Below are 27,642 nucleotides of genomic sequence, written 5' to 3' on the forward strand. Positions count from 1 at the left end.
GCATGGTCAGAGGAGAATGAGTGGAGAGTTGCTATAATTTAGCAAGAAAGGACAGTGGATTAAAAAAGGCGCCCATTCATTCCAATGAACACTGCTCAATAGAGTGGCGAAGTGGCGAAGCCCATGGTGCAATTGTGCAATGGTTAAAGGCTGTAGAGAAAACGCAATGAGAAAGACTACACGTCTCGTATGTGACGTCACGCTCCCTGCGACTGGCGTGGACAAGACCGACAATCTCCCCATCGGCATAACTGAAACTCTCCACATGCCCCATGCCCCAATTTGGCCGAATTTTACCGAAGACTATTATTAAACTTTCATATGGGAATAAGATTGGACTCACCACGATGAAACTGAAAAGACAGTGTAATTGCACAATGGTCAATTAAAGGTGATGCTAAGATTTCACATTTAGAAACATCATTTATCAGGTTGTTTGAGATTAACCAGTAATCCAGCCTTGAGCATTGACCATTGTTAGATGCATTGAACCATGTAAATTGTTTTCTAGTTGGGTTTTTCATTCTCCAGTAATCTACTAGATTGGCCTTTGTCATCAGTTCAAGCATTGTTTCGTCAAATGCGTGGCACTGTCTCGTTGAAGGTAGGCGGTCTAACCTAATATCAGGGACCAGGTTGAAATCCCCCTCTTTTATTATTCTGTCTGTTGAATAAAGCATTTTCCACTCCTCTATACACCTGTTTAGAGATGAGAATAGATTTTTGTTCTGTATTTTTCTGTTGTAACCATATACACATAATCAAATGTGGTTTATTCCATTAATTTCTGCTGAAACCATTAACCAATAACCATTGGGGTCACTAATCCTCCCAGGGAATCTGTTTAACAAAATCCTAACTCCAGCCGAATGTGATGTTCCATGACTGATGGAATGGGGAAGTATGCACTGTTCCTGGGGGCTTCGTTTTGATACAGTTTTTTCGTATACATGTCAAAATGTTTTTGTTTTTCACTTTTGGAATCAACTCCTACTTACAATGTAGCTTTGCATATAAAGTAGGTTGTGGTCTATTATATAGCCTATGGACAAATAGTCAGTTATATATAGAGCAACTTTTGGATCATACTTCGGCTCAATGAAAAGTAATGGTGGAAACCATTTATAGTAAGAGGATTTTTTTTAAAGTTTTATTATAGAGTTTTAAAAAACATACAAACGTGTCACAGCTTCAGGTCGTCAGGCACAGGCCAGTTTACAGGTAATGGACTGACCAATTAGAACAGCTGGCCATTCCCTTCTGAGAAGATATGGCATGGGGAGAAGCAAGTGCTGTCCAAAGTCAATGGGAGTCCTCTTTACACAATTACAATCATTATCTTCTGCCAGTATTCTGACAAAAGATTTACCTTGTTTCTGAAAGTTCACCTCAAGCACACACATATATATATATATATACACATATACATATATATATACGTATATATATATGTATATACACACACACACACACACGCGCACGCACACACATATATATATACACACTTTTCTTTCTAATAACCTGCCTATTTGAGATTGGGAAGAAAAGCTGTGGACTACTCGTAGTTAATTGCTGTTGTTATGTAGCTAGTTTTCGATGGAAACCAAAAGCTAGTTCTATGTGACCGAGTACATACGTAAACCCTGTCTCTTTACAATATTGGAAATGTATAAAACAGAACGTGGCAGTTTAACACTAGACTTGCCCACTGTTCAAGCCACACAAACTGAATGACATTGTAAATGCCATATTAGAGTGCACATTGCCGTTTATAAATCAGGAAATGCTGATGTGGGATATTGATGCCATAACCCACACAAGGTATTTCTTTCCAATCAAGAGTAAAAATCAGCAAAATAGCTAACCAATGAGTTAGATGTTAAGCCTTGATCTGCTTCTAAATCCCCCGTTGAAGATGCAGAATCGTATTGAAAAGATTTAGCATTAAAAGACAGTTACTAAGAATACAACTTTGTAAACAATACAAGAGGAAAATCCTCAACACAGCTTTTTCTCATACACATGGATAACCCAGAAAAACATTATTTACATGTTTGAACAACAATGTTTGGCACTTTTTTGTTTTCTCCAAAAAGATACAAAAGGTGTGAAATACTATGCAGCAAGCCTTGTTTGACCAGCTTTGAGTTGATATGACAGAGGCAGATTCTTAACAAGTCACAAAGATGGAGGGACGAAAACCATGACATTACGTTATTTTACTTCATTATTCTGAATGAAACATCACAAGACAACATGTAAATGGTATTGAAATGAATGCTAAATGTATTTCCTGACACACACACACACACACACACACACACACACACACACACACACACACACACACACACACACACACACACACACACACACACACACACACACACACACACACACACACACACACACACACACTTCGTATTTGCAGGGGCCGCTGCTACACAGATGCGCTTGGAGCATGATGAGGTCATTGCATGGAAAGGAAAAGCAGGTTGTATAAAGCGGGAGGGTGCCAGCCCTTCCTTGTTCACGGTCCGTAAACTGGTGTGCAAAATGTATCATAAAAAGGAAACTGAGGATGATGAAAATTGTCCTTCCTCTATCATACGTTGACATCGCTATACGGCTGTCACTGAAAGGATAAGTTCCCCTGCTCCCCATCAGTGAGCAAAGGATAAACGGGAGCCTCCTGGCAAGTGCTTTGTTGAGGAAATTCAGCTCTGAAATCGAAACTGCAAACATCTATCCTGCCAAAAAGCAACAACGTCTGGGTTCCTGAAAGTCACGTAACACTGCCGACGGTAAAATGAGCAATAGAAGCAGTAGAGAAAAAGGGCAGTGAGGAAAAGAAGAATGGAAAATATGAAATTCTTCCTCTTTCACGCCATCTTCAGGGTGCTTCCATAAGCTTGCTGCACAACCATCTGGACGTTATCAAGGATGAAGTCGAATGCCATGCTCCACACAGACTCCTCCGACTGCTGCATGAGTCTGCAGGGGGTCATGGAGTATGGTCAACACACAGTAAGGCAACACAGAGCGTTGACAAAAACAATGCAACAGCACTCCATACAACACATCTGTAGTCTTTGTTTAAATGTCTGAGCGAGGAAGTGGAGGGAACGCTGCCTTTACCGTTTCATGTACTTGATGACGAGGTCAAGCTTCTCCAGGTCTTTGTCCTCTATGAGGTCAGTGCAATATTTCACCACTTGCAGTACGTCCTCCTCCATGGGTTCTGGGGATAAGTCTGAAGCCGTCAAGCGTGAACCAATAAAACACATCTCCCGTATAATTTCACTGGTGCGCCGGAGGAGACAGTCCAGAACAGACGGCATAATACCTGATATGCTTGTGACCCATTCTCTGAGCAGTGTTCTGATGTCGGTCATCTCACTGGCTCCGGCCAGGGTAGGGGCCGCACGGGGGGGGAAGGGAGAAAGGACTTCTGGGGTTTCCTGATTTAGGGATGAGATGGAAGGACCGTTATCCATCTGGTTGTAAGAAAAGGGCATAGATGGATAGATAGATGGCCAATGGGCATAGATGGATACACATTTATTTAAACACAGACAAATCATTTATTGAAAACCAGCTCTTCTGTTGGAATTGAACCCAGTTTGACGTTCATCTGATGTGCTCAGTACCTTGAGTCCACCCGCTACCTCCCTGGATCTCATGGACGGTGGCAGGACTTTGGCTGGGCTGTTCCCGGTCACATGCCTCTTCTGCGGGGAAGGTACTTTCTTAGCAGGGCTCACTGCATTCTTTCTCTTGTAGCGGCGCTTTACCCTTGCCACGCCGACACCAGCTTCTGGCTGTTTCAGTTGCAAAAGTGGATTCCTTTGTTCCGCTGCAGAAAGAGATTTAGAGAGATGTATTGCTCCATTAGTACTCAACCAACAGCAACAACTTAAGCTTATTCAGCCAACTATTGCGACATTGGTTTGAATAGACTGGTCTTGGAAATTACCCAGCTTTGCTTGGGGCTGAGCGTTCTGTTTGCGGTGGTAGGCAGAGCGAAGCTCATCCTGCAGCTCTCTGGGCAGGGCGGCAAACACATCGGGGTCGACCTACAACCAGAAACATCTTTCTTCAATTAACTACCATATAAAAACCCACCACACCAGCAATATGCCAATTTAACCCTATCCCGCCCAATTAACATTCATTTTTATTAAGTAAAAGAAAACAGCCAATAGGTTTGGGGTTTGTAAATCCGCTGTCCTGCTGTGCATGTATATTCCAATCCAGAACTAACATCTTGGTTTACGCAAGAATATCAAAAAGGGTCACCTGTGAGAAATCGGGTAATTCCAGTACAATGCCGGTCGGGCCTGAGTGGCCCGGCTGGTTGGGGATCTCTAGGAGCAGCGTGCCTGCAGGCCGAACGGACAGCGCCGACCCGGAGAGGAGATCGGAGAGAGGGCCAGAACCAAAGGGAGGGGAGGAGGGACCTGCTGCGTGGTGTAAGGCATTGCTGGGTCTCCGGTCTCGTCGGGTCCAGGACTGCTCCACCTGCTCTCGGAGGTCGGCGGGCAGGGCTTCCAATACGGACCGGTCGACCTGATGGAGGAATCAAAAGAGCAATGGAGAGCTGCGGATCAGATAAAGTCCATTGTTTGTAGAGCCCTGAATGACAGTTTGTCTCAAAGGGCTTCAAGGGCCACATGTTACACTCGGCTAACCCTAGCCTTCCAAAGATCACTGAGAAATCCATTAATAACCAAGGAACAGAACCCTGCTCCTTCTAGAGATGGTCAGGACTGAAATGGGTTAATGCTTGTTATGTTATCCGAAACAAACCACCGAAACCCCTGTTGCCGAGTAAGAAACAGAGATGCATAATCCTTACCTGGGAGGGCGAAGGGACTTCAATGCTTAGGTTGAGCCGTGTGGTTCTGGCGTGATGCGGGGTGTGTGGGTCTCTGCTTGTCCCCGGGACAGGCTCAGCAGGGGACAGCTGAAGGGGAGGAGAGCCTGAGGGGAGGCCTGAGGCAGTTGGCTTTACCTGCTCTGAACCGGGGTCGGCTGCTGAAATGTATTATAAAACCGGTTGCACGGGTTACATTCATACCGTTATCGTGCCCTATTCCAGAGATACAAAGTGCAACCAAGAACAGGGTCGACAAACAATAAACAAGTACGTGTGCTCCGTCATAGCACAGCAGTGAACCCCTCCCCGGACACACTGCTGACCTGCACGAGGGGGTCTGGCAGGGAGCCCCGGGCCCAGCAGCATCTCCTTTATGGAGCGTTTGTGGTTCTCAGGGGCACTGCGAGCTCCCTCCAGCTGCTGGACCTGAATGCCCACGCCTCGCAGCTCCTGGGCCGGCAGCTTCATGGCGTGGTACAGCTTGACAACTGCAGAGGCGATGAGCGGGCCGCTGTCCGTGGCCTGGGCCAGCGTCACCGTCCTGCGGGCACAAGAGCGCCTCGTAAACTCCTCGCCTCATAACTCGTACTCGTAAAGAGGGCAACGGTGCATAAATCAGGCAGAAGAAAGGGCACTTTTAGGGCGATGCGGTTATCCCCCCCCCCCCCCCCTTACCTGGCCAGGTGGTCACATATACCGTGGCCGCCATATTTCGCCGACTCGGCCGGTGCCCCCGCCTTGCGGACCATGACCTTTAGGGTGACGCGGCGACCCCTCTGTCCCGCCTCCTGCAGACGCCGCTGGACCTCCGAAGAGAGGCTGGTAAGGAAAGCCTCCGCCTCTTCCGCCTAGCCGGGGGGACGAGGGAGCCGTGGCCATTCAGAAACATTTGGACAAAAATGTCATTTTTTTCAATACTTTACTTTCAACAGTTATTTTTTTTAACCAGGTCACATATCCAAATCCATAAGACCAGATCTGTAGATCTCCTTCACCGTCATTTACAGAACTAATCTTGGCCAGTTTTTAATTAGGCATAGAGGCCCAGTCATTTGGAACAGTTTTCTTGTCACACTTTCAAAAAACATCTTAAAAATTATCATGACATCTTAAAAGCATATGATAACGTATTAACATATTGACCAGGTTATATTGTCTTTTTGCTTGTCAGTCTTTTATTGAATCAGCTTTTTGGCCACATGAACTTAAATGCGCTTGTATTTTTCATTTGTAATATGATTTTTTGTTTTTTTTGTTATTTAATATTATATTCGTTCAATTTTTTTCTTACCTTACTGTATTTTAATGTTAGGTGGGCATCCTTTAAAATCCCTCTGGGGTTTATTTTGTCCCACCTCTTCATTTATATATGTCTATGTGCATCTTCTTTTGCTATTTTAATCTTGTTTATCTTGCACGAAGAAATAAAACTAAACTAAACTAAACCTTGAAGAAGCAGTTCAGAGCGGACGCACCCCAGTGAAGCGGATGTTGTAGTTCATCTCCGCCGACACCGACTTTCGCTCCTTCTCGTAGCGCACCAGCCGCTCGTCCAGCCCCCGGCAGAAGCGGAATAGGGTCTGGCCCGTGCGCGGTCCGAACGCCTTCTGCAGCTGGGACTGGGCCACGTGCTGGAGGTCCCCGCACGTCTTCACGCCCATGCCCGACAACTTCCTCCCCATGACGGGCCCCACGCCTGGAGAAACGCGTCAGTTCAGCACAGGGTTTACGCCAGAACCACGGATTCATCAATTGATTAAATTCCTTCTCGGTCGACAGGAAGGGGGAAGGGCGGTGAGTACCTGGTAAACTGGTAACCGATAGCTCCCGGATAAAATCGTCCACTTCCTCTGACCTCAACATGTAGTGGCCATCTGGCTTGGCTTTTCTCGTGGCCAGGCGGGCCAACAGGATATTGGACCCTGAATATTACAATTTAAATAAATATAAAGTAGGTTGGAAATAAAAGTTCAGTTAAGTGTTAAGTGATAAGCAATAAATAAAAACAAAAGAAGAAAACTTTGAAAGGAGGGCTAAAGCGGAGATACTGACCCATGCCCACTGAGGCAGAGCATCCTGTTTTCTCCTTGATGTCTTCCCTGATGGCCCGGGCCAGATCCTCAGGGCTGATGCCCAACTCTAATAGCAAGGTGGTGGCATCAATCAACACTTCATCACAGCTCAGGGCCTCAATGTCATGAGTGTAACTGCAAAGAACGGGGCCCGACAAGATAAGATTTTATGGCATGAGAGAAAGAGCAGTGGGAGGCAGATCATTAATTTAAAGTACAACCTTGCAGAATGCCATTACCTTGCTAGGGTCTCGTACATGGCCAGAGCCACCTCCTTGTAAGCCTCAAAGTCGTATGGGACAGATTGCAGTGCGGGACACAGCTGCTTCGCCTTGCCAAAGAACATGCCATTCCTCACCCCGGCCGCCCTGAAGCAGACCAGCCAAACCAATCGACAATGTTAACAGGCTTAACACACCGATATTTGCCAAGTCAGGAGTAATGAGTGTGTGTGGCCTTGCACTGGTTACCTGGCTTCATAGCTGCATGAAGCAATCTCGGCCATGGAGAGGACAGAGGTGTCCTGCTCTCCGCTCTCCTTCAAATCAGCCTGTAGCGATTCTGACACACCGACATGGGAGAACTCAGTCAGACATTCAGACACTAATTACTGTGGCGTTTTTTATATATTGTTATGAATGCAACATGGACCATGTTCTCACACACACACACACACACACACACACACACACACACACACACACACACACACACACACACACACACACACACACACACACACACACACACACACACACACACACACACACACACACACACACACACACACACACACACACACACACACACACACACACACACCAGGGTCAGCATTAGAGCGTTTCCTCTGGTAGTACTGTTGCTCCAACTGAGGATTGGCCCCAGGTCTCAGCGCTACGCGACCCGGCCCTCGGTTACTTGTCACAGCCACGGGCTTCCCTGGTGAGGACACGGTGATGACAAGGTCAGGCATGTCAACAGGCAGCCCATAAATATGAACGCAGCTAAAACAACAACATGCGCATTCCTTTTAGAAGGGTTCTTGCCTTTCAGGTCTGGTCGATCTCGGATGCCGACGGACGCGAAGAAGCAGTCCATGTCCACGTGGAGGATACATGACTTCACGCTAAGCGGAGCCCCCGTGTCCGACTCTGGTCACATGAACAGATCAGAGCACAAGAAAATAGACCGCCATGAAGCCAAGTATAAAAAGAGGATTGTATCTATATTATGTCACACTAACAACACAATCAAACGAGCCATTACAACTACACTATACCTCAAACGTGGAAAGTTTGCATTAAGAAAAAATTACTCAAATTCAGTAGTCAGTGCAGGTAGCAAAGCAGTTTTAAATAGGCAGAAGTAAAAGGTATATCCATGCTAAAAACCCTAATAAAAGATGGTGCTCTTGGCCAACCTTGGCTGGGGAACTGTGGGGCACATCTCCTCAGTCGCTCCTTCCCCGGCAGGGGGACGTCTCCAGCCGTCCGCCGCTTGCTATGCAGTTCGTTAACGTACTCGGAGAACCCAATCCTCCAGGTGGAGATTTGGTGAAAGCGTGAATGGGAATAGTACTCTGAGATGATCCCCCCCGTCTGCACCATCAGCTTTGCGGACGGCTTCGACGACGGGGCCCCTGCGACGGGGGGGTCCGCCGCCGGTGGGGGGTGAGGTGATGCGATGCTCGGTCTTGGCGCAGCGAGGTCGGACGAAAAGGCATCGTGGTGACTTCCGTTGAGTCGCACGGGAGAGCGTGGGGGTAAGGGGAGCTGAGGTTTCTCGGTAAGGGCGGCTGGCCGACAGGGGTGGGGTGGCAGGAGTGAGGGGGGTGGAGGATGGGACTGGGTGGCCGCGATGGCCTCCTGGTACGTGGGGGGTGGGGGTTTCAGTCGCGATTCGCCGGCCTCCCGGGAGCTGGGGCTCTCGGGTGAGACGGGGAGCCGGTCGTCTTGCCTCGGGGGGCTGTGGGGGAACGAGTAGGGGTCTGCGTGGGTCGGCCTGCGTGGCGCGGCGGGCGGACTGCGTGCGGCGGGACTTGGAGCCCCAGCCTCCGGGCGTTTGAGTGGGCTTTGGGCTACGTTGTCCACTGGGGCTCGGTGAGGAAAGGGGTGAGGGTCTGCAGGCTTTAAGGCACCATTAACGGGGTGAGCGTGTCCGTTCAGCAGGGGCTTGCCCTCCCCTGGTTTTACTTTGACAGGACAGGGGACCTCACTGGCCGACTCCAATACAGCATTGGATCCATTCCTACGGGAGGACAGAAAAGAAAGGAAACAAGTTCTTAAAATGAAAAGCCATACCGTGTGCACTGCGCTCATAATGTGTAAATATATCCCAACTCACAATCGAATGTCCCGTTCCCCGTAGCAATGCTTGGGGGGGTTGAAGGACAAGCTGTTCTGCGCCTGAGTGTGGAATGGTTTACTGTCGTTGTGAGGCCCGGGCTGAGTCTGCGACACACTAGAATGAGTGTGGCTGTAGGGCGGTGGAGGAGGAGGAGGCGGCATGCGTCCAGGCGAGGGCTGGCCAGGGCTTTGGTCAGAGAGAGGTCGGGTGCGTGTTGGGTTGCTGTGGTACACCGGCCCCGTGCCAGGGTGATTGTGCTGTGGACCCTGATGGCTAACGAGGTCAGCCGCGGCGGTGCTACTCGGGGGGGGCTGGACGTGCCCTGGATGGGGCGGGTCATGGTGGGGGGTAGGAGCAGAGGTACTACGGCAGTTGGAGGAGGTCTTCTCGTGGTGGAGGCCCCCGTTCATGCGTCCCGGGGCCGCCTCTTTTGAGCTCGGACGGTTTAGGAGGAGGTTCTGCTTGGGGAGCCCGTGGCTAGGTCCAGCCCCCTCGTGGTTCTGCAGAAGACTGACGCCGGCGAAGTTCAGGCCTTTCTGTTTAGCATAGAGTTGGTATTGCAGGTAGGACAGGAGGCACCCAGCCTTGACGCTGTGTAGAACAAATAGACTCCATTTAAGGCTTGTTAAAACTTACCCGCAGCACCTTAAAGATTTTTCCACACACACTCAATTTCTACAATTGCCGGAATCTACCAACCTGTCAGTGATCCACGCCGGGCGAACAACCTTCTCCCCTTTGAGCTCCTTGATTTTGTTGTTGGGAAGGTTGCTGGCGATGATGTGAGTGGTGATGGAGCGGGAGTAGTAGACGTGGAACTGGCCTCCATGCAGCATCATTAGCCGGCGCAGCTCGTCTGCACTGGGGTCTGCTCGCATCCAACAACAAGGGATGGGAAACACAGCGCTCCAATTAAAGAAACACCTCAGGCTAACAGGACGTTTTGATTTGGTGGGTACTGTAACAAATAGGAAAATAATATGGTTTAGAAGCATGTATTTATGTATAAATCGAAATACTTTATTTTGTTGGGTGTTAGTTTTGTAGTAGCCTGTTCATTTTTTCAACATATATTATATGTTTTAAATATTAATTTAATATTTAGGCTATAGTGTAGGTATAATATTCAAGCAATGTCTTCTTAATGTCCTCCTAAACCACTGCTTCACATGTACACTGTAAACGCTCTTATCGACGGTGCGCGTTTCTTTCTCAGGTGCCGTAACCAAAAGGCCAAGACAACACTCTGCATGGGCAACAATCGTCTTCCTCCACAATGATGTAGCACAAATATCTGCACGCTTGCTTTGTTTGACAAATTGATTGATTTCTCATTGCATACATTGACGCTGGGTGTAACCCGAGATTCCCTCGACCAAGAGGCTAATGGAGCAAAGGTTACTTGAGGTTCTGTCTATGAGGAAGAACCAACTGAATGTTGAGTTCCCTTCGTATAAATTGTGATGGATAGAGATTAAGAGATTCAAGACTATTTCCTGTCTGTTTTTTCAAGTGCATTCACAGTAATGTGAAAACAGGATAGTCATTGACGTCCAGCATGTTTGACGTGGCTAAACTACAGGAAACGAGCAGAGAGGTTGAGAATGGAAAATTAGGAAAGCCAATATAACTCTGGCATTCAGCGAGCCTCTTTGTCGTGTGCTCTTCTGGGATGCTTTTGGAGATCATTTACATATCCCATTTACATAGGCTTGGCGGATCATAAGCAGGAAAACTGGATTTACAATGACCATGAGGAGGAATGTACGCTGGAAATGTAGAATAAGAATTACGGATAACCGGGAGAAGAGTGTGTACAATGAAAAGAGGAGGCAGCTTATGCAAACTACCGAAGGTGTTCACTCACTCTGGCTGTTGTCTAATGCTAAAACACGCGCACCCGCGCACATTTATGTTAGGGGGGAAGTGCCATTCGTGCCTGCAGACTGGATCACTTTCCAAAGCCGTCTTACCCGTGTAGCCGTTGACATAGATGGCCACTCCATGGAAGATTTGGGAGCCACCCCCTTCCTTCTGCTTTTCTCTGGCATCAAGGTGGAACTGTTCATGAAGCTTAGAGACCTTGGCAGCCATGTAGCCACCCTGGAGAAGAGAAACAGGACACACAAATGTAAGAACTAAAACGTAGAACTTGGGGTACAATAAATAATATTTGAAATCAATCTGTGACTATTATACAATAATACTACAGCTGAGCTTAAGCAGTTGACTGTGTGACCGCTACTCTCAATTTGTATACAACGACATACACGAGACAGAGTTGAAGTCAGTGATGATCTTTCCTTCAGTAAAACTTGGGAGTTGGTATAAAGGAATGTTTATTATGATGGCAATAAGATGGATACTTACACTCTGAGCCCAACCATTGTCATCTCCAGCATTGGCTCTCTTCTTTGACGAACCATCTCGACTCATGCTGAGTCAACTGAAACCAATGATACGGTTCACATTTGACAACATTGCTACAAAGGAGATCAAAAGCGTGCCAATATATTGCACACGCAAAATGACGTTCGATTTACTACATATCAAAAAATAAAAATAAATGTCAAAAGAAGAAACATTTCCCGAATATTATCGTATGCGGAGTATTGTTGCAAAGTATGATCGACTCATGGTGACAGGTCTTATAAACTCAGTATTAGGGCATGCCCGAGCAAGACTCTCAGGAGTGATGGGCTGCACTGGAACAATGACTTGGAAAGGTATTTTCTTATGATGATCTGTCGGCAACATGCATGTCAGTCGTCGGTGCTTGTCGCAGCGCCACGACATATCGTTAACGTCAATTCATGCAAGTTGTGGCTAAGGAAAACGACTGAGTGGCATCACACGCTGCCTGTATATTGGTTGTGAAAGCCTCGACTCGTATGGTGGTCGCTGCCAAACAATGAATAGGCATTAGTGGTAGGCTGCATGCGTAAACAGAGCCGTACGCATCGCAACGCTAAGTTGTAAACAACGGTTCAAAGTATCGGTTTTCCAACGGAACTCACTTACTTACCTTTGTATCCTCTCCAACAGGCTCGCTAGCCCCAGACTTCTGCAGAGATAGTCTTGTAAACCGAAATATCGGTTAGACGAAACAAAAAACGACACAGGCGGGAACACTGTATCTCTCCACGAGGCGGTTAGGGCGACATTTAAAGCTGCACTTTGTCTACCTTGACGAAGGCGTTCAAAGAGAACTAAGGTCCCCCGATTTGGTCATGCTGCCACCATGTCCCTCCAAGAATTTCGCTCGCCCTCCCAGTCCGTGTGCTCTCCATTTCTATCCCTGGCAGCAGCAGTCTGTCTGATCCCCTTGCTTTCGCTCGCTCCGAGCCCTGGCTCCTCCTCTTGTTCAGCGCGGCTGGGCTCTGGCCCCTCGTGCTGCCATCACGCGGAGAGCTAAGTGCATGGCAACTCAACTATTTTGACGCATCGCATGAAAGGCTAGATTTATTTTCTCAGTGCCTTCTACCAGTAGTTTCCATTGTTTGGTTGTCTTTTGTTTAATTTTTATAATACGCTAAAGTCGAATTGCATTCCTAGGCGTCACAACGCTGCCCTATTCGTTATGAGCCACCGTTACATTGTGTCTTTGCGTTCAAATGTCTAATTGTTGTTGTAGAGGGGTGAGTTAAATAAAGCTCGCACGAGACATCCGTCTAATTCTTATCATGCGACAGCTTATTATGACAGCCCGCTATTAATTGCCTTTGGTCTATCTCTCTGGCTCTCCGTACAGATGTCCTCAGAAAACCTGGCACGTGGACTGACGACCAGCCTAGACTACGACGCAGACGCACGGGAGTGTGCAGAATATCGAATCAGCGCCGGGGAGGTTTCAAACATGGTGGCCTACTCAGACAAAGCATGCAACATAACAGTGAATAGTAGGTACAGGGAACATTTCCAGACGAGACTAGGGCTCTGACCGAAGGAAGATGTCGTAGTGAAGAGTCACATTTAGAGCACCTTGCCTGAAAGGATCATATAAAATCACATGCCAGTCAGACAATTTGTCATGAATTAAAGAATTTACATGAATTAACAGAACGAATCAAAATTCTCTCCTCTACCAGTTAACAATGGAATATTATTGATCTAAGGCTTGCCATTTCCCTCAGAGCTCTCTTATTGGCTGTTCTATTTAACTGTTGCTATGGTACCAGACAACTGATGCTGAGGTTTACCCATGGATTTCTATTGGTGCAGGAGGATATAGTTTACTGGGTCTAAAGAATATAATGAAAGCATTGGCTTTCTGAAAAAAAGGATCTCACGCCCTATTTTGTTTCCTATGTGTATATGCGTGTGCGTTTGTGTATGTGTGTGTGTGTGTGTGTGTGTGTGTGTGTGTGTGTGTGTGTGTGTGTGTGTGTGTGTGTGTGTGTGTGTGTGTGTGTGCAAAGATGCATGAATGTGTGCATGCGTGAGGGTGTATGTGTAAAATTATATTAATCAGTCACTGTATCACACTATAATATAAATGCTAATTATCTCCTGTCCTGCAGCAATAAGACATTTACATATTAGCTACATATTCTTTTTGTGGTTAAAAATATATCCTACAAAGCAAAATACTCTCAACAATGAGACAAAAGACAGGATATTTGTTCTGTGGAGAAATTATTTCTTTGTGAGCTCCATTAAATATCCATCAAACAATTGCATAATGCAACAATCAAACATGAAAAGAAATACATTTTGCATAGAAGTGACCCTTTAGGTTTGCTACTGGACTTGTTTTCTCTTTTCATAAAAACGTCCTAACAAATATTGCACAGTATAAAACACATACAGGTAAAAAGTTACAGTTATAAAAAAGTCCAAAAATAGTACAAAAAAATGCATTCCCACAAAATTCTCAGTTTAGATTGTTACTTTGTTAAAAGTGGAATACCGTTTCACAAAAGTCCACAATGCCCAATTCCTGGTGTCAATTATAGTCATACACTTCTACAGTTTTGTCCCCAAGGAAGCTATCCAATGGTTACTCATGAACCCCGAACATAGAAGACTCCACGCAGAATCACAACATCTGTGGCAGCAGCTCTGTGTCTGAGTAACCACTAAATCGTTTGGCAAAAGGTTTAGAGAGGCCGTCTACAGTTCATACTACAATCCACATTAAGTCCACTGATGAGCAGGAACCCCAAACAAAGGCGGGGGTCCTTGTTGCCGTGTGGGTAGTCTCTGTGGGTGTCCCACTGGGTTTGCCTGCTTCTGGTAAGATGGTTCCACTGGGGGGGGGTACAGGGGGACAGTGGCCCTGTTCACCAGTGCAGTAGTATGCTGGCGAACAAGGAGTGCTTTGTGTCTTTCCACACAACAAGGCAAGGTTCCCAGCGCGCCGTCGGTGTCTCTTTCAGGTGCGATGAACGACAAAGTTAATCCATTGCGAACACGGCTGAGTTGTTTGTTTTTGATTGTTGTATCGGGCAGGTAGTGATGGCTGAGCACTTTTGGTTGAGGCCTTTTTTGGTGTGAGGCTTCATGGGAATCCAGTAAAAAGGGAGGGCAGAAGCAGCCCTCTCTCTCCCCCTGTGTCTCTCTGTCTCTCTCTCTAGCTGAGTTTGGCACTTATTCGTATCCACTGGAGAGCCTGTCTGGTGTACTGGACTGCATGGCCAATACTACTGTGGAGAGTCAATGGGCCGGACAAAGTGTTCAAGTAGTTGAAGAATTCTGGGTGGTGAGAACAGGGATAAAGAGAACAGGGATGTGTTAGTATGAATTCCAGTTTTATATTGACGTTTTCTGGAATAACACTTGAGCGGGAATAGGGTTGTGTGATTGTGGTTTTACACACACACGCACACACACACACACACACACACACACACACACACACACACACACACACACACACACACACACACACACACACACACACACACACACACACACACACACACACACACACACACACACATATACATATCTGACACACTTTGAGGGAATTTGAGTTTCCAAATGTGCACGCCTAATCTGTATGTTTTTGGAATATAAGAAAAAGAAAACGAAAGCCAATACACATGTGAGAACATGCTAAGTAAACACAGACAGAGCCATGGCTAATAGATCCCAGATATGTGCATGGCTCACCCTTGTTCTCCTTGGCGAGGTTGTCGGCCACTTCCCAGTATTCGTAGCTATAGAGGACGCTGTTGGTGATGTTAAGGTGGTTTGCTGCCATCTGGTGGATGCGTTGAGGAATGCTGATGAGCGACGGGGCTGTGCTGGCCCCAGGTGACCCCAGACTGTGTGTAGCCTGGCTGGAAGGCATCAAAGAAGCAGGTCCTTTTGTGCTCCTGAGGTGTTAAAAAAATAAACAATAACATGCAAAGCAGATATATTAGAGCTTGGTTTTAATCTAATATAATCCAATCCCAGAGATTAACTTCAGAGTTGAGGCTACTCACTTCCCAGAGTCACTCCAGGCGGGGGCTGTGGCAGGCACTTTAGGAGAACTCTGGCGATGACATCACCAAAGACACTTTCATTATTTTAACTGGATCAGTATACAGTTTATAATAGTCTCACAAATCAGACTTTAGATTATCAATCAATCAATTTAACGGCAGACAAGCTTACATCTTGAAGAAGAGGGTGTGATTTTGCGAGTACCTGTTAGTATGTAATTGGCAAACCCAAACCTAAACTGAACATTGTACGTAAAGCTTAAAAATCAACACTGTGTGGCCGCTGTAGAAATACACTGAATAAAATCCCTTTTTTTGCAAGCATCATCCACTCACAAAATGAGTTTCCCTTTGGTAGAAATGACTAACGAAACAGGAAACAAGGCCTCCCTCCACCCTTTCAGTTTCTGGTGTCTGACCGAAGCAGTGTGCCATCTCCCCCCTCAAGGGTTCTGCTCTAACATAGTTGGACTGCTGGATCCCTGATTATAGTCCACAGCAATGAAGCAACCAAGAAGCAACACAAATAAATACTGTCCTTTTCCCATGGAGTTACCTTGAAGTAGTCCAGCAGAGCTTTGGAGTACTTCAGCGCGTGGTCCTTCTTCAGTCTAAACATCTGCCAGTACAGCAGCGCAAGGCACCGGAAGCTGCAGACACACGAAACCACAAGAAATACATTCACTTAGAAAAAATAAAACAATGTCCCACAAAACCTCCCAGCACATGAACGCTCATTGATCTGATGGAAGCTGCCAGGCGGCCTGGCGTACGCACCAAAGCACGGCCAGCTGCTTGTCTTCCTGTCGTGCCCCGGGGCCAGAGTGGCTCTTCAGCCTCATTGCGTACCTGCAGTAAACACAGCACAGGAATGATCATGGGAACCGCCTGTGCCTGCGAGCGGTACGTTGGTCTACGGTCCCTGCCGCTCCCTCTCCCTTCATGTGGTTTTCTCTGTGCGTGTCTCACGTCTATTTGAACCAGACGGGCCCCGGTGACTCACCTGAGGAGCTCCACCGTCTCCGAGTACATGGTGTAAGGGGACTTGGCCTCCAGGGGCCCCTCCTCCATGGCTTTCCCACATTCCATGAAGGACAGGGCGGCGTCGACGTAGTTCACCGCCTTCCCCAGCTTGTCCACCTGGTGGTCAGACAGGGAACAGGTATTAGAGAGGGCGAGGGCGAGGGCGAGAGAGAGAGAGAGAGAGAGAGAGAGAGAGAGAGAGAGAGAGAGAGAGAGAGAGAGAGAGAGAGAGAGAGAGAGAGAGAGAGAGAGAGAGAGAGAGAGAGAGAGAGAGAGAGAGGAACAGCAGGTCAAGGGTAAGGAACAAAACAGCAAGGTTTTTTTCTTTCTCCTGCGAAATTGATGAAAGCCCCAGCCAGACAAAACACGGTGGTGGACATTGTGTCCTGTCATGTGACGTCGTGTTTACATTGTGTCATCATGACATTCAGTGGAGCTGTGGGGGGCCACGGGTGGCATGCGAGTGGACGTACCATGGCGTCTGCGCGGTGCTTCATCCTCTTGGCCTCGTGCATGTAGTACTCGGCATGGTGGGGACTGGAGAGGAGAAGGCCAGGGGAGCAGCGGGGTGGAAGGCGGGACAAGATCACAGAGGTGTGAATTCAACATGGCAAGTCAGTGAGGCACGGCGATGTTGTTTATACTAGCTCCTTGTTTCTCACCGAGGGCTACTTTGAAAAGTTGTAATATTTGTTACGAACAATAAAACAATAACAGTCTAGTATTTCTAACTTAATATAAACGGTTGGATCAGAGTACCAGCCTAATAAACATTAGACTTATGACATCAGTATAATCACTCACATCTAACAGCAGTTCCAAAGGGCATGTGCTTGAAGTATTTGCACCACCAATGAATGATTCATGTCACACCAAATATCACGCGGTTTCTATTATTAATATAAAGTTATAATATAAATATTGTATACATTAAATTAAATGTCCCCCCCTCTACGTATTGGGCTGCAGTAATGGGTCCTTGACTGAAAAATATCTCAGAGGCGTACATTAGTAAAGAATGGTTAGAGAACCCCAAAGGGGTGTGAATCTGTAGCCCCTATGGAACTTGATGTGGAGTTATAAGATGTGTGGGCCGCGGGACGGCAACATGCTCACGTTTCGGGGTTAGGCATGGAGCCCTGGTGGGCCGCGGCCTGTCCCGTGGGTGGGACCCAGGACTTGGACATTGAATAAGGCTTCCCTGAAACGCCTACGCTTTCCACCTCCAGCTTGGGCTGTGTTTAAAAGAGAACGTGGTGTTAACCTTAACCATCCAGTAGAGAATTGGGGCTTTAAAACCAATTGACCGTCAAATTTACTGTGATTTACCTTCATGGCGAAATCTCTGTCTTTCTCCCTCTCTTTGAGCGGAGCCTTGGTGGGTTCCGGGCTGTCAGATAGCGGTGACAGAGGAGACAGCTGCCTCTTAGTGTCCAAGTACTCCTCCAAGTACCTGCGCGCACACACACACACACACACACACACACACACACACACACACACACACACACACACACACACACACACACACACACACACACACACACACACACACACGCACGCACACACACACACACACACACACACACACACACACGCACACACACACACACACACACACACACACACAAACATACATGCGCACACATACCCAAGAACACATACACAAGCACACACACACAGACATGCAAAGTCAAGCGCACAAACATGCCAAAACATACGCAAGCAAACAGATGCACACACACACACACACACATTCGCCGACACATGCACACAAACACCCCCCCACACACACATTTGCAAAAACATACGCAAGCACATACATGCACACACACATAAATACGCACACAGAGGCAAACACAAGCAAACAAAATTAGATTTAGAATTCTTCATTATACTTTAGTATTATAATTCAGTATCATAATTCAAAATATTGCATGTTCCAACATGCACCTTTTACCCAAAGTGCATGGAGGCACTTTCTGTATACTACAGGGCTATGGTATGTAATTATGGTGCATGAGTGTGCAGTCACAAGTACAAGTGTGCATAAGAGGGAGAGAGAGAGACAGACAGACAGAGAGAAAGGGAGAGAGCATGGACACTAGGGCCTCACCCGTTGTGCAGAGTCTCGGTTGCCAGGTGCCTGTTCAGAGGCTTCTGAGCCGCCGACACAGTTTGGCCCGGGGGATCATTTGCCCTCTTTCTTTCTCTGTGTGACACACCATTTTCAGCCTGCCATGTCACGCAAACGCACACACGCAGCCACAAACACAAACACACACAAAAAACAGTCGCACAAAACCCATTTTTAAGAACAAACACTACATCTGAACATTTAAAGGGCAACACAAGGGATAATGGGACTTATATGCTACCTTGCGTTTCCGCTTGCTGTCCCTGTTGTCTGTCTCCGGGACATGTAGGTGTCTCATGGCTCCGCCTGGCTTGGCCTTGACCAGGGCAGAGGGACAGGAAGTGGGTGGCTGGCTGTGATTGGCCGTAGTCGTAGTAGTAGCCGCAGTAGTAGTAGTAGTTGTAGGAGTAGTAGGAGTCGAGTCAGGGACTCTCTTGAGGAGACAAAGGTCTATCTGCACCCTCAGATTCCTTAGCCCCCGGTGGGAAGGCGCTGTGGCTTGTTCGCTGCGTCCGAACGGGACCAGGGTGTAGAGTTTCTTTCTCCCCTCACCCGGCTGTCCCTCGCTGGCGCTGCCGGCCTTAGGGCCTGGGGGGACGGCGCTTCTGGGCCTGCTGTCTTTGGGTCTGCCCGGCGGACCCGGCTCGGGCCTTTTAGGGGCAGGCCTTTTGTTGGACGTGGAGACCGCTGGGACCTGGGTGACGGCGGCCCGACACTCCGACTCGGATTCTGATCCCGAGGAGGAGGGCGAGGAAGAGGAGAATGAGGAGGAGGAGGAAGATGAGATGAGAGGAGCGGAGGGATATAAAGGCGCCGGGGAGCCGGAGTCTGGCGGCGTCGCTCGCTCCTGCTCACTCTTTCGGTGCTTCTTTGTGGTCCTCCCACGCTGCTTGGGCTGTCCAGTAAGGCGCTGTCTCTCAAGGGTGGTGGCGGCGGTCGCGGTGGTGGCGGTGACGGTGGCGGTGTTGACGGTGTTGAAGGTGTTGACGGTGGCGGCGGCGTGGCTTCTCTGTTTGGTTTGAAGTGGCTGCCATTCACCCCTGTGCTGTTGCTCCTCCCACCTTCTCCTGCGTCTCTTCTCCTCTCTCTCTTCCTCCTCTCGCCGCTGCCTCTCCTTGGCGCCCCCTGCTGCCTCCTCCTCCTGCTCCTCCTCCTCCTCCTCCTCGGAACTCTGGATCCAGGAATGCCTCAGGAGCTGCTCCTCCGCCAGTCTTCTGTCGTCCTTTCGCTCCCGTCGCTCCCTGTGTCGGTGTCCCTCTTTCCTGTCTTTCCTCCTGTCCTCTGTCTGGGTCGGGACCACTTCTTTGAGCGCCTTGGCCTGGCTCCTCTTCTGGGAGGGGGCAGTAGCCGGATGCTCCCTGGGTTGGGCCTTGGCTATCAAGGCCCGAGAGCTACCTCTGGAAGGGGGCGCTGCGCTAGGATTGGCAGGCGCTTTGGAGGTAGATACAGACTGTGAGCTGTGATCAGCCTGGCTGTTGGCCTCTATGCCAGAGGCATAGGCCGGCAAGGGCTTTGTTCTGGTGGGGCTTCGTTGTGAGCTGGGCTGAAGGCCAGGCACGGGGACGGGGCGAGAGCTGTGACCCGGTCTGCTCCCAGGTGCGTGCTCGAATCTGGACGGCGCGTGTTTGGCTTTGGGAGCCGGAGGAAGGTGGTGCGTGGAGCCCGGCGGTGGAAGAGGGTGAGACCTCGCCTTGCGGTTAAGACTGGGGTCAGAGTTCAAAGCTGTCGTGGACCCGACTTTGGATTTGCTTTGGGTTTGGTCATGTACGGCTTTAGTCTTAGGTCTTGGCTGTCGGGCCGGCGCTTTAAGGCAGGGACTGTCTCTCTGCTTGCCTTTGGGTTCAGAACCACACAGAGGTGCGATCCATGGCCTCACTTTTGTCCGGTGGGGGCTGCCTGTCAGGCGAGGTCGTGTCTGGGTCTCCTGCCCAGGACTGGGAACGAGAATGTAGCAAGAAGGGGAAGCGCTAGGGCTGGGACACCTCGGAGGGTGCCGGCCTATTGGGCTGGGGCAGGCTCTGGGGCCGCCGTGTGGGCTGGGACAGGCGCTGTGGAGCGGGCTGCGGTCGGGGCTGTGTCGGGGGCTCGGGCTGGGACAGGTGCTGGGGAACGGGCTGGGGCAGAAGCTGTAGCCGGGACTCAGCAAAGGGCTGCTCCCGGGGCTGTAGTTGAAGTGCGGGCTGGGGATGAGGCTTTGGCTGGGGCTGTAATCCTGAGCGTGGTCCCAGGACCGGGCTGGGGACGGGGCTCTGTCCGCCTGCGGGGAGGGCAAGCTGGCCGGGACGAGGCTGGAGGTCTCCCTGGGATCTGGTTGGATGCTGGAGGATTTTTTGCGGGCCTTCTTGAGCCACTTATCCAGCTGCCACTGGGCGGTAGAGGGGTGGTGTGTCTGGGGAAGGATAAGGAGGGAATCACACGTGTCAAAGAGCAGTGTGGATTGTCTTTGTGAAACCTGATCGAAAATTGTAATAAGACAAAACATCATAATAATAAAGTGTTTGAAACAAGCATCTACAGTTTCCTTAACTTTCGAACTCTAATTTGACACATGCACATCCAATGGGTATTCCCCAAAAGAATGCCGCACATAAAAAATAAAATCCGGAATCACACACTTTTAGAAACAACAGACTATTGTCTCTTCAAGGATAAAACGAACCGCATTCCAGTTAACACCCTAGCCGTGACTAACTACTATCCAGTCTTACTGCTGTTGCGTCAATAGCCAATATCTTTGCTGACAGTAGCGAAACCCCTCCCAATCACTGCATATGGCTCATGCACTGTTTGCCTAACGACTGGTTGAGCAACCATGTACGAGAAGAATGAACAGAGTATGTTTGAGAACAACAGAACATGGAAGAGAAAAGAAGAGAATACTCACAGCTGAGGAGCAGACTTCTATCCTCTCTCGCGCTCTCTCTCTCTCTCTGCCTCTCGCTCTCGACTGACCAGAGCTAAATTAAACCTCTACTCCTTAAGTCAAACAGCGACTCCCCCCTCACCCCTCTCACCCTCTTTCCAGAGAGGACACTGCATCTCTTGTACCGTCTCTCCTCCCCTTGCTCCTCTCTCTCTCTCTCTCTCTCTCTCTCTCGCTCTCTCTCTCTCGCTCTCTCTCTCTCTCTCTCTCTCTCCTACTCTCTCCTTCTCTCGCTCTCCTGCTCTCTCTTCCTCCGCCTCCCTATACCTGGAACTTTAGAGGGGCCACTTCCAGCAGGGCTCCAACACCACCACCCCGCGCAGCCGCCCACTCCAGCCCTCCTCCCACCTCCCGCCTGCACCGAGTCCCCTCCTATTTCTGTGAAGACACTCAAACCCTCCACGTAGATGAAAAACACATGGCGAGCCCCCTCCCCCCACTCCACTATAGGGTCCCCGGTATGGTGGTGGAGTGGAGCATTGAGGGGGGAAAAAAAGGGGAGCCTGCTATGTCACACAGGGCCTGCCATTCATAAAAGGAGGAGACGGCTTCCCCACTACACTCCACCAGAGCAAACAGCCCAGAGCAACGCCCCTGCCTCGGCTGTCCACTCCTCCTCCTTTCCGCGATCGCTCGCATACTGAGGGAGCCGCTGTGGCTGGACCCAGAGCAGGCACATCTCAACGACAACAGCGGAGGAACACACCTATATGGACTTTGGTGCCCTGGCCCTGTTCCAGTCTGACCACGGGCCGGTGTTGGAGCACAGCTCTCCCCCCCCCCCCTGATAACCTTTGGAGAGAGTTATGCTTATTGCCGTTGAAATGTTAGCATGAAACACGAGCCCCGCGACTCCTTACTCCCTAGGGCTTTCCTCTTTAAGAGCGGCCTTGTTGACATGACACCCAGACTCCTAATTCCTCTCCGCTGTTCCTCCCGCTACCTCCCTCCCCCCGTGCCCCCCTCCCGTCCCCCCCCTCCCCCCGTGTGCGCCCCGTCGCCTCCTCTCTCCTTAGCCAACATTCCGGATTCCTCCGGCCCTTCCCCCACCTGACCCTAAAAAAAACAAAAAGAAAGCAGCCTCTCTACCGCTCCCTGTGGACGACTGCCCTGAAGGCGTGCAAAAGGAAACAAAAATGCGAGAGATAGAGAGATAGGGAGAGATAGGGCGATAGAGCCAGACAGGAGCCGGGGCATGCCAACAGGAAGAGTCAGACAGACAGCGAATCAAGCGTCCCTCATCGTTTACCTCCTCGGTGGGCAGCGGCCGTGCGTTGCCAGGCGACCCCGGGTCAGAGCTGGCTTCGGGGACGGGACTCCGGGAGCGTTGGCTACTGCTCTCCGACTCGCCCGACGACTCTGAGCCAGAGGAGTCGGAGCTGGAATGTCGCACTCGCGCGCTATGGGTGTTCGTGCGCGGAGCCGTCAGGCTGTGAGTTAGCGCAAACACAAACACACGGGAGGTCAGCGTGCGTGTGGAGAGAGGCACGCACGCGCATACACACGCAAAAACATGCGCGCACGTGCATAAGCATGGCATACCCGCACTAAGGCAGACATATTCACACGCAGGACTCTGGTGGACGATATTTTAAATAAGTACCTGTGATCATCCCAGGAGGACTGACGATTGGCCTAAAAGAGAGAGAGAGAGAGAGAGAGAGAGAGAGAGAGAGAGAGAGAGAGAGAGAGAGAGAGAGAGAGAGAGAGAGAGAGAGAGAGAGAGAGAGAGAGAGAGAGAGAGAGAGAGAATGAGAGCGACTTAGATAGGTATACATATGTGACACACAGCAGCACAGGAGCTATCAGAAGAGCCTTCTCTCCTCTTTGTCTCTCCTCTCTCTCTCTCTCTTTCCTCTTAGTCTCCTCTGGGTCTCCTCTGTTCCCTGCCGTCCTTTCATCCTCTGCACTCAGCGTGGTGGCAACACATTAATCACCTTGCTGTTCGTCGTGTGGTTGTGTGCATGTATGTGTGTGTGTGTAATTATGTCTGGGTGTTCCCTGCTCATGCCTCTCGCCGTACCCTGTTTCATATGTATGACGGCTCTTGCTTTCATTACAGTTTCCCTTCTGAAGCAGGGACTAGTTGGAGTGGATTCAATCAGCAGAGGTCCCGATCTTTCCAATGAAAAATAAAGTAGGGTCTGCGTTGTTGGGCGTATTCTGTAACGTAGCAGCCCACTCATCAAGGGCTTTGAATTGCAGACCTATTTGGGTGCCTGGGCCTGGATTCATTATGATCTCACTTGTTATTGTGGTCATAGCTTTTTCTCTTTTTCCCAAATGAATAAAAACTGAGATAATAAAAAAGTGCTTTTATTTGGAAAGGTACTTTCCATTTTAGTCACTTCATCCACCTACCCTGCGATTGTCCTCGTCATCGCTGCTGAGATCCAGGTCGTCAGCCAGCATGCTGTAAAACAACAATGAACACAAGTTCTGAAGTGTTGGACTCAGGTAGTGTTGACTGAGGTACCCTGAAACATGTGTTTGAAAACGAATGACACACATGCCTTTTTCAAGGCATGTGATGTGGTCTAATTGACCTTTGTTGATGCCACTTAAAACCATGGAACCGCGAATAGTACAGCAACGGCTATTTCCAGGTCATTCTCAGCTTCTTCGGCAAAATGTCAGTAACAAAAACAGAGCATAGACACAAGCTGCCACTGCACATGTTGAGCCGCGCGTTACGGGAGGCATGTAATCCATGTTGGACCTAGAGTCCACCGTGGACACATGTAAGCAGTTAAGAAGAGGAATGTTCAGACACAGAACGAGACAGGACGGCCCCAATCCACAGCCCTCTACAACAATATCGCTCACGGCCCGCCTGGCCCTGACTGTATGTCCTGGCGGCCAGACCCCCCAACACACCCCAATACACACATGACCCGCAGCCCACCCCCCTAATCCCCGTCTCATCCCTGCCTTGAACTCTCTCAGTTTTACCCCCTTAATACCCTCACACACACACACACCAATACCGACACACATTCACTCAAACAGACACACGCACACACACACACACGCACACACACACACACACACACACACACACACACACACACACACACACACACACACACACACACACACACACACACACATTCACTCAAACATGCATACACTCAAACACACACACACACACACACGCGCACGCACACACACACAGTCATTAGGGCTGTCATTAGGACCACACAGCTGAGGAGGTTCATCACTGTGGGTTTACTGTATCCCAACTGGTGATGTGCGGCATGCTGTGTGTGCGCCGTGATCTTTTTAAACCCTGTGTGCGCTCGGCATGAGGCTGCTGCCCCAGTTTCGCTTTGATGACCTCAACGTGGCTCACGTTACGCCGTCGCCCGCGCACGCCCGCCCGTCCATCCGCCCTCCCTCCCCTCCGTCCACCCTCCCTCCCTCCCTCCCCCCTCCATCCCTCCCTCCCTCCCCCTCCCTCCTCCATCCCTCCCTCCCTCCCTCCCTTCCTCCCTCCTCCATCCCTCCCTCTCTCCCCCCTCCCTTTCCCCTTAATTTGGCCAGCTTACGATTTGTGGGGTGCCACATGAGGGGGTCGGGTCATTCGCATCTGGACATCGCCCCGGGCTGAGGATAAGAAGAATACAGCAAAAGAGCGGGAAAAGATAGAGAGAGGGAGAGAGAGAGAGAGAGAGAGAGAGGGGGAGAGAGAGAGAGAGAGAGAAAGAGAGAGAGAGTGAGAGAGAGAGAGAGAGAGAGAGAGAGAGAGAGAGGCGAGAGAAGTATTGGGGGAAGATTACGTAAAACAAAATCAAACTTTGACTGTATGTGAAGAAGTGAAACATATGTAAATGACTTCAAACTACAGCTGTACTTATGAAACGGGGGGAGGGGAGGTGGGACACGTACCTTGTCTCTGCAGCACTGTGTGCTGCTTTGCATCCTTCGGGAAACCAGAGAAGCACAGAGAAGCTGATATTAATGTATATATATATAAAAATAAAAAGATAAATATCTGGTTCATATGTGAGACCAACAAGAAGTACACATACACACCCCACCCACCCACAAACACACACACAGACACACACACACACACACACAGACACAAACACACACACACACACACACACACACAAACACACACACACACACACACACACACACACTCAACCACGAACATACACACACATATTCACACACGCACGCGCACACACACACACACACACACACACACACACACACACACACACACACACACACATACACACACACACACACACACACACACACACACACACACACACACACACACACACACACACACACACACATACACACACACACACACACACACACACACCTTGGGATTGTAGAGGAAGCGCTGGGCCTGGTCACCCCCTAAGGCATGCTGGGAGGGCCAAGACTGAGTCATGTCCTGGAAAACAGAAGATGAAGGTCAAAGGTGAAATTGCTGGAAAGGTCACTGAAACGGGCTGACTTCACACCCAGCCGAACTGAGCGTTCCAACACATCCAAGCAGTTTACGGCTGTGTGTCTGTTCATTAGGGAAAGACAGGAGAGGACAGCAGACTCGTGTTGCCACCACTCCTCCCCCCCACTAGGGGGAGTGTGTGCACGGGAGAAAAGGTTGTGGGGGTAGGTAATGCCTGGGAGTCAGTAACTGGAGAAGTGTTGTGTACATCTTTAGAATTGCACATCTAGTTCTGAGGCAGGATAATGTAGTGGCAAGGGTTTTGAGAGTTTCCTAGCAGAAGTTTAGCATACTAGGTTAAATCCAACAATGATCAAAGCCTACCTGTAAAGCCAGAGGTTCACCCATGTTGGATCTCTGTCGCTTTGGATTCACTTGTCTGATCAATAATTTAATCATAAGTAAAATCTGCGCTGTATATGATTTATAGCTTTCTTTTCTCCCTTGTCTTTCTATTTCTGGTGTGCATTATGGGTCATTAATACATTAATATTATGGTAAGGATGGTGGTTAGGAGAGGCCTGAAAGTTGTCCATGGGCTTGCTTATAAAGCAGCAGACAAGGCTGATGGAGCAACACAACATACATAACACACAACAGGGGCTTGCGCTTCCTTACATCCTTCGAGCTGGCGATAAGATTAGGGAAACTGGAGATAGTGGCTAAAACACATTGTTCTGAAGATACAGTGAGCATTAATGATACAGTATCATCCCCAGGCACCCTCATGGAGAAACTCTGAAGATCCTGTCCTCAAATTAGTATATTTTATATATATATCATCAATGTGTGTATATCGTATTTTATTCCTCTTATGTGCCGTCTATTTCATTAAATTAGCTGCTTATTACATTTAAAATTAGATGGAACCATGTTGTTTCAAAATTTGTTCAAACTCAAAATAAAGGAATAAACAAGAACAGAGCCAACTGTGTTTTGTGTGTCTGTGTGTGTCTATGAGGGAATGTGTATGTGTGTGTGTGTGTGTGTGTGTGTGTGTGTGTGTGTGTGTGTGTGTGTGTGTGTGTGTGTGAGAGAGTGTGTGTGTGTGTGTGTGTGTGTGTGTGTGTGTGTGTGTGTGTGTGTGTGTGTGTGTGTGTGTGTGTGTGTGTGTGTGTGTGTGTGCATTCATGATTGTGCACGTGTAATTGTTCTCCCTAACGAAACGTGATACTGTGAGGATCACGGATTATCCACCCACATTATTATGAAACTGTAGCCCAGTGTGGTACCTTTAATTTGTCATTTTGAGACAGAGCTGGGGAGAAAACAAACCACGTGAAGAGAACTCTGCCCTCACACAAGATGGCTGGATTCTAATCACTGGTGAATAGAGAGGATGGAATCCCGAAACCTT

The 27,642-nt window shown here is 48.9% G+C and overlaps 2 protein-coding genes across 2 annotated transcripts in view; both read right to left on the reverse strand.

Moving 5' to 3' along the window:
• Positions 1–1,108: 1,108 nt before the first annotated feature.
• Positions 1,109–12,612, reverse strand: rev1 (REV1 DNA directed polymerase). The gene is made up of 22 exons (XM_056580416.1): positions 12,323–12,612; positions 11,668–11,743; positions 11,271–11,400; positions 9,997–10,165; positions 9,295–9,888; positions 8,372–9,198; positions 7,998–8,102; positions 7,774–7,890; positions 7,422–7,512; positions 7,191–7,319; positions 6,932–7,086; positions 6,682–6,801; positions 6,355–6,575; positions 5,555–5,727; positions 5,203–5,420; positions 4,859–5,037; positions 4,300–4,569; positions 3,977–4,076; positions 3,651–3,856; positions 3,347–3,497; positions 3,139–3,241; positions 1,109–2,994 (listed from the first exon to the last, which is right to left on the reverse strand). Exons 2-22 carry the CDS (start codon positions 11,731–11,733, stop codon positions 2,883–2,885), a joined length of 4,236 nt encoding a protein of 1,411 aa, XP_056436391.1. The 5' UTR covers positions 11,734–11,743; positions 12,323–12,612; the 3' UTR covers positions 1,109–2,882.
• Positions 12,613–13,927: 1,315 nt separating this feature from the next.
• Positions 13,928–27,642, reverse strand: part of aff3 (AF4/FMR2 family, member 3) — a 19,472-nt gene continuing 5,757 nt past the window's right edge. Inside the window, exons 3-19 of the mRNA XM_056580417.1 lie at positions 26,154–26,228; positions 25,700–25,733; positions 25,360–25,417; positions 24,173–24,224; positions 23,415–23,446; positions 23,061–23,241; positions 19,130–21,277; positions 18,868–18,986; positions 18,081–18,204; positions 17,868–17,986; positions 17,225–17,288; positions 16,732–16,868; positions 16,506–16,577; positions 16,285–16,378; positions 15,729–15,778; positions 15,412–15,617; positions 13,928–14,991 (exon numbers count right to left, since the gene is read on the reverse strand). Coding sequence (XP_056436392.1) covers positions 14,870–14,991; positions 15,412–15,617; positions 15,729–15,778; positions 16,285–16,378; positions 16,506–16,577; positions 16,732–16,868; positions 17,225–17,288; positions 17,868–17,986; positions 18,081–18,204; positions 18,868–18,986; positions 19,130–21,277; positions 23,061–23,241; positions 23,415–23,446; positions 24,173–24,224; positions 25,360–25,417; positions 25,700–25,733; positions 26,154–26,228 — 3,687 coding nt within the window. The 3' untranslated portion in view covers positions 13,928–14,869. The remainder of the gene's footprint in view (positions 14,992–15,411; positions 15,618–15,728; positions 15,779–16,284; positions 16,379–16,505; positions 16,578–16,731; positions 16,869–17,224; positions 17,289–17,867; positions 17,987–18,080; positions 18,205–18,867; positions 18,987–19,129; positions 21,278–23,060; positions 23,242–23,414; positions 23,447–24,172; positions 24,225–25,359; positions 25,418–25,699; positions 25,734–26,153; positions 26,229–27,642) is intronic.

The sequence above is a fragment of the Gadus chalcogrammus genome, chromosome 20 (assembly GCF_026213295.1).
Source record: "Gadus chalcogrammus isolate NIFS_2021 chromosome 20, NIFS_Gcha_1.0, whole genome shotgun sequence".
NCBI classification, from domain to species: Eukaryota; Metazoa; Chordata; class Actinopteri; order Gadiformes; family Gadidae; genus Gadus; species Gadus chalcogrammus.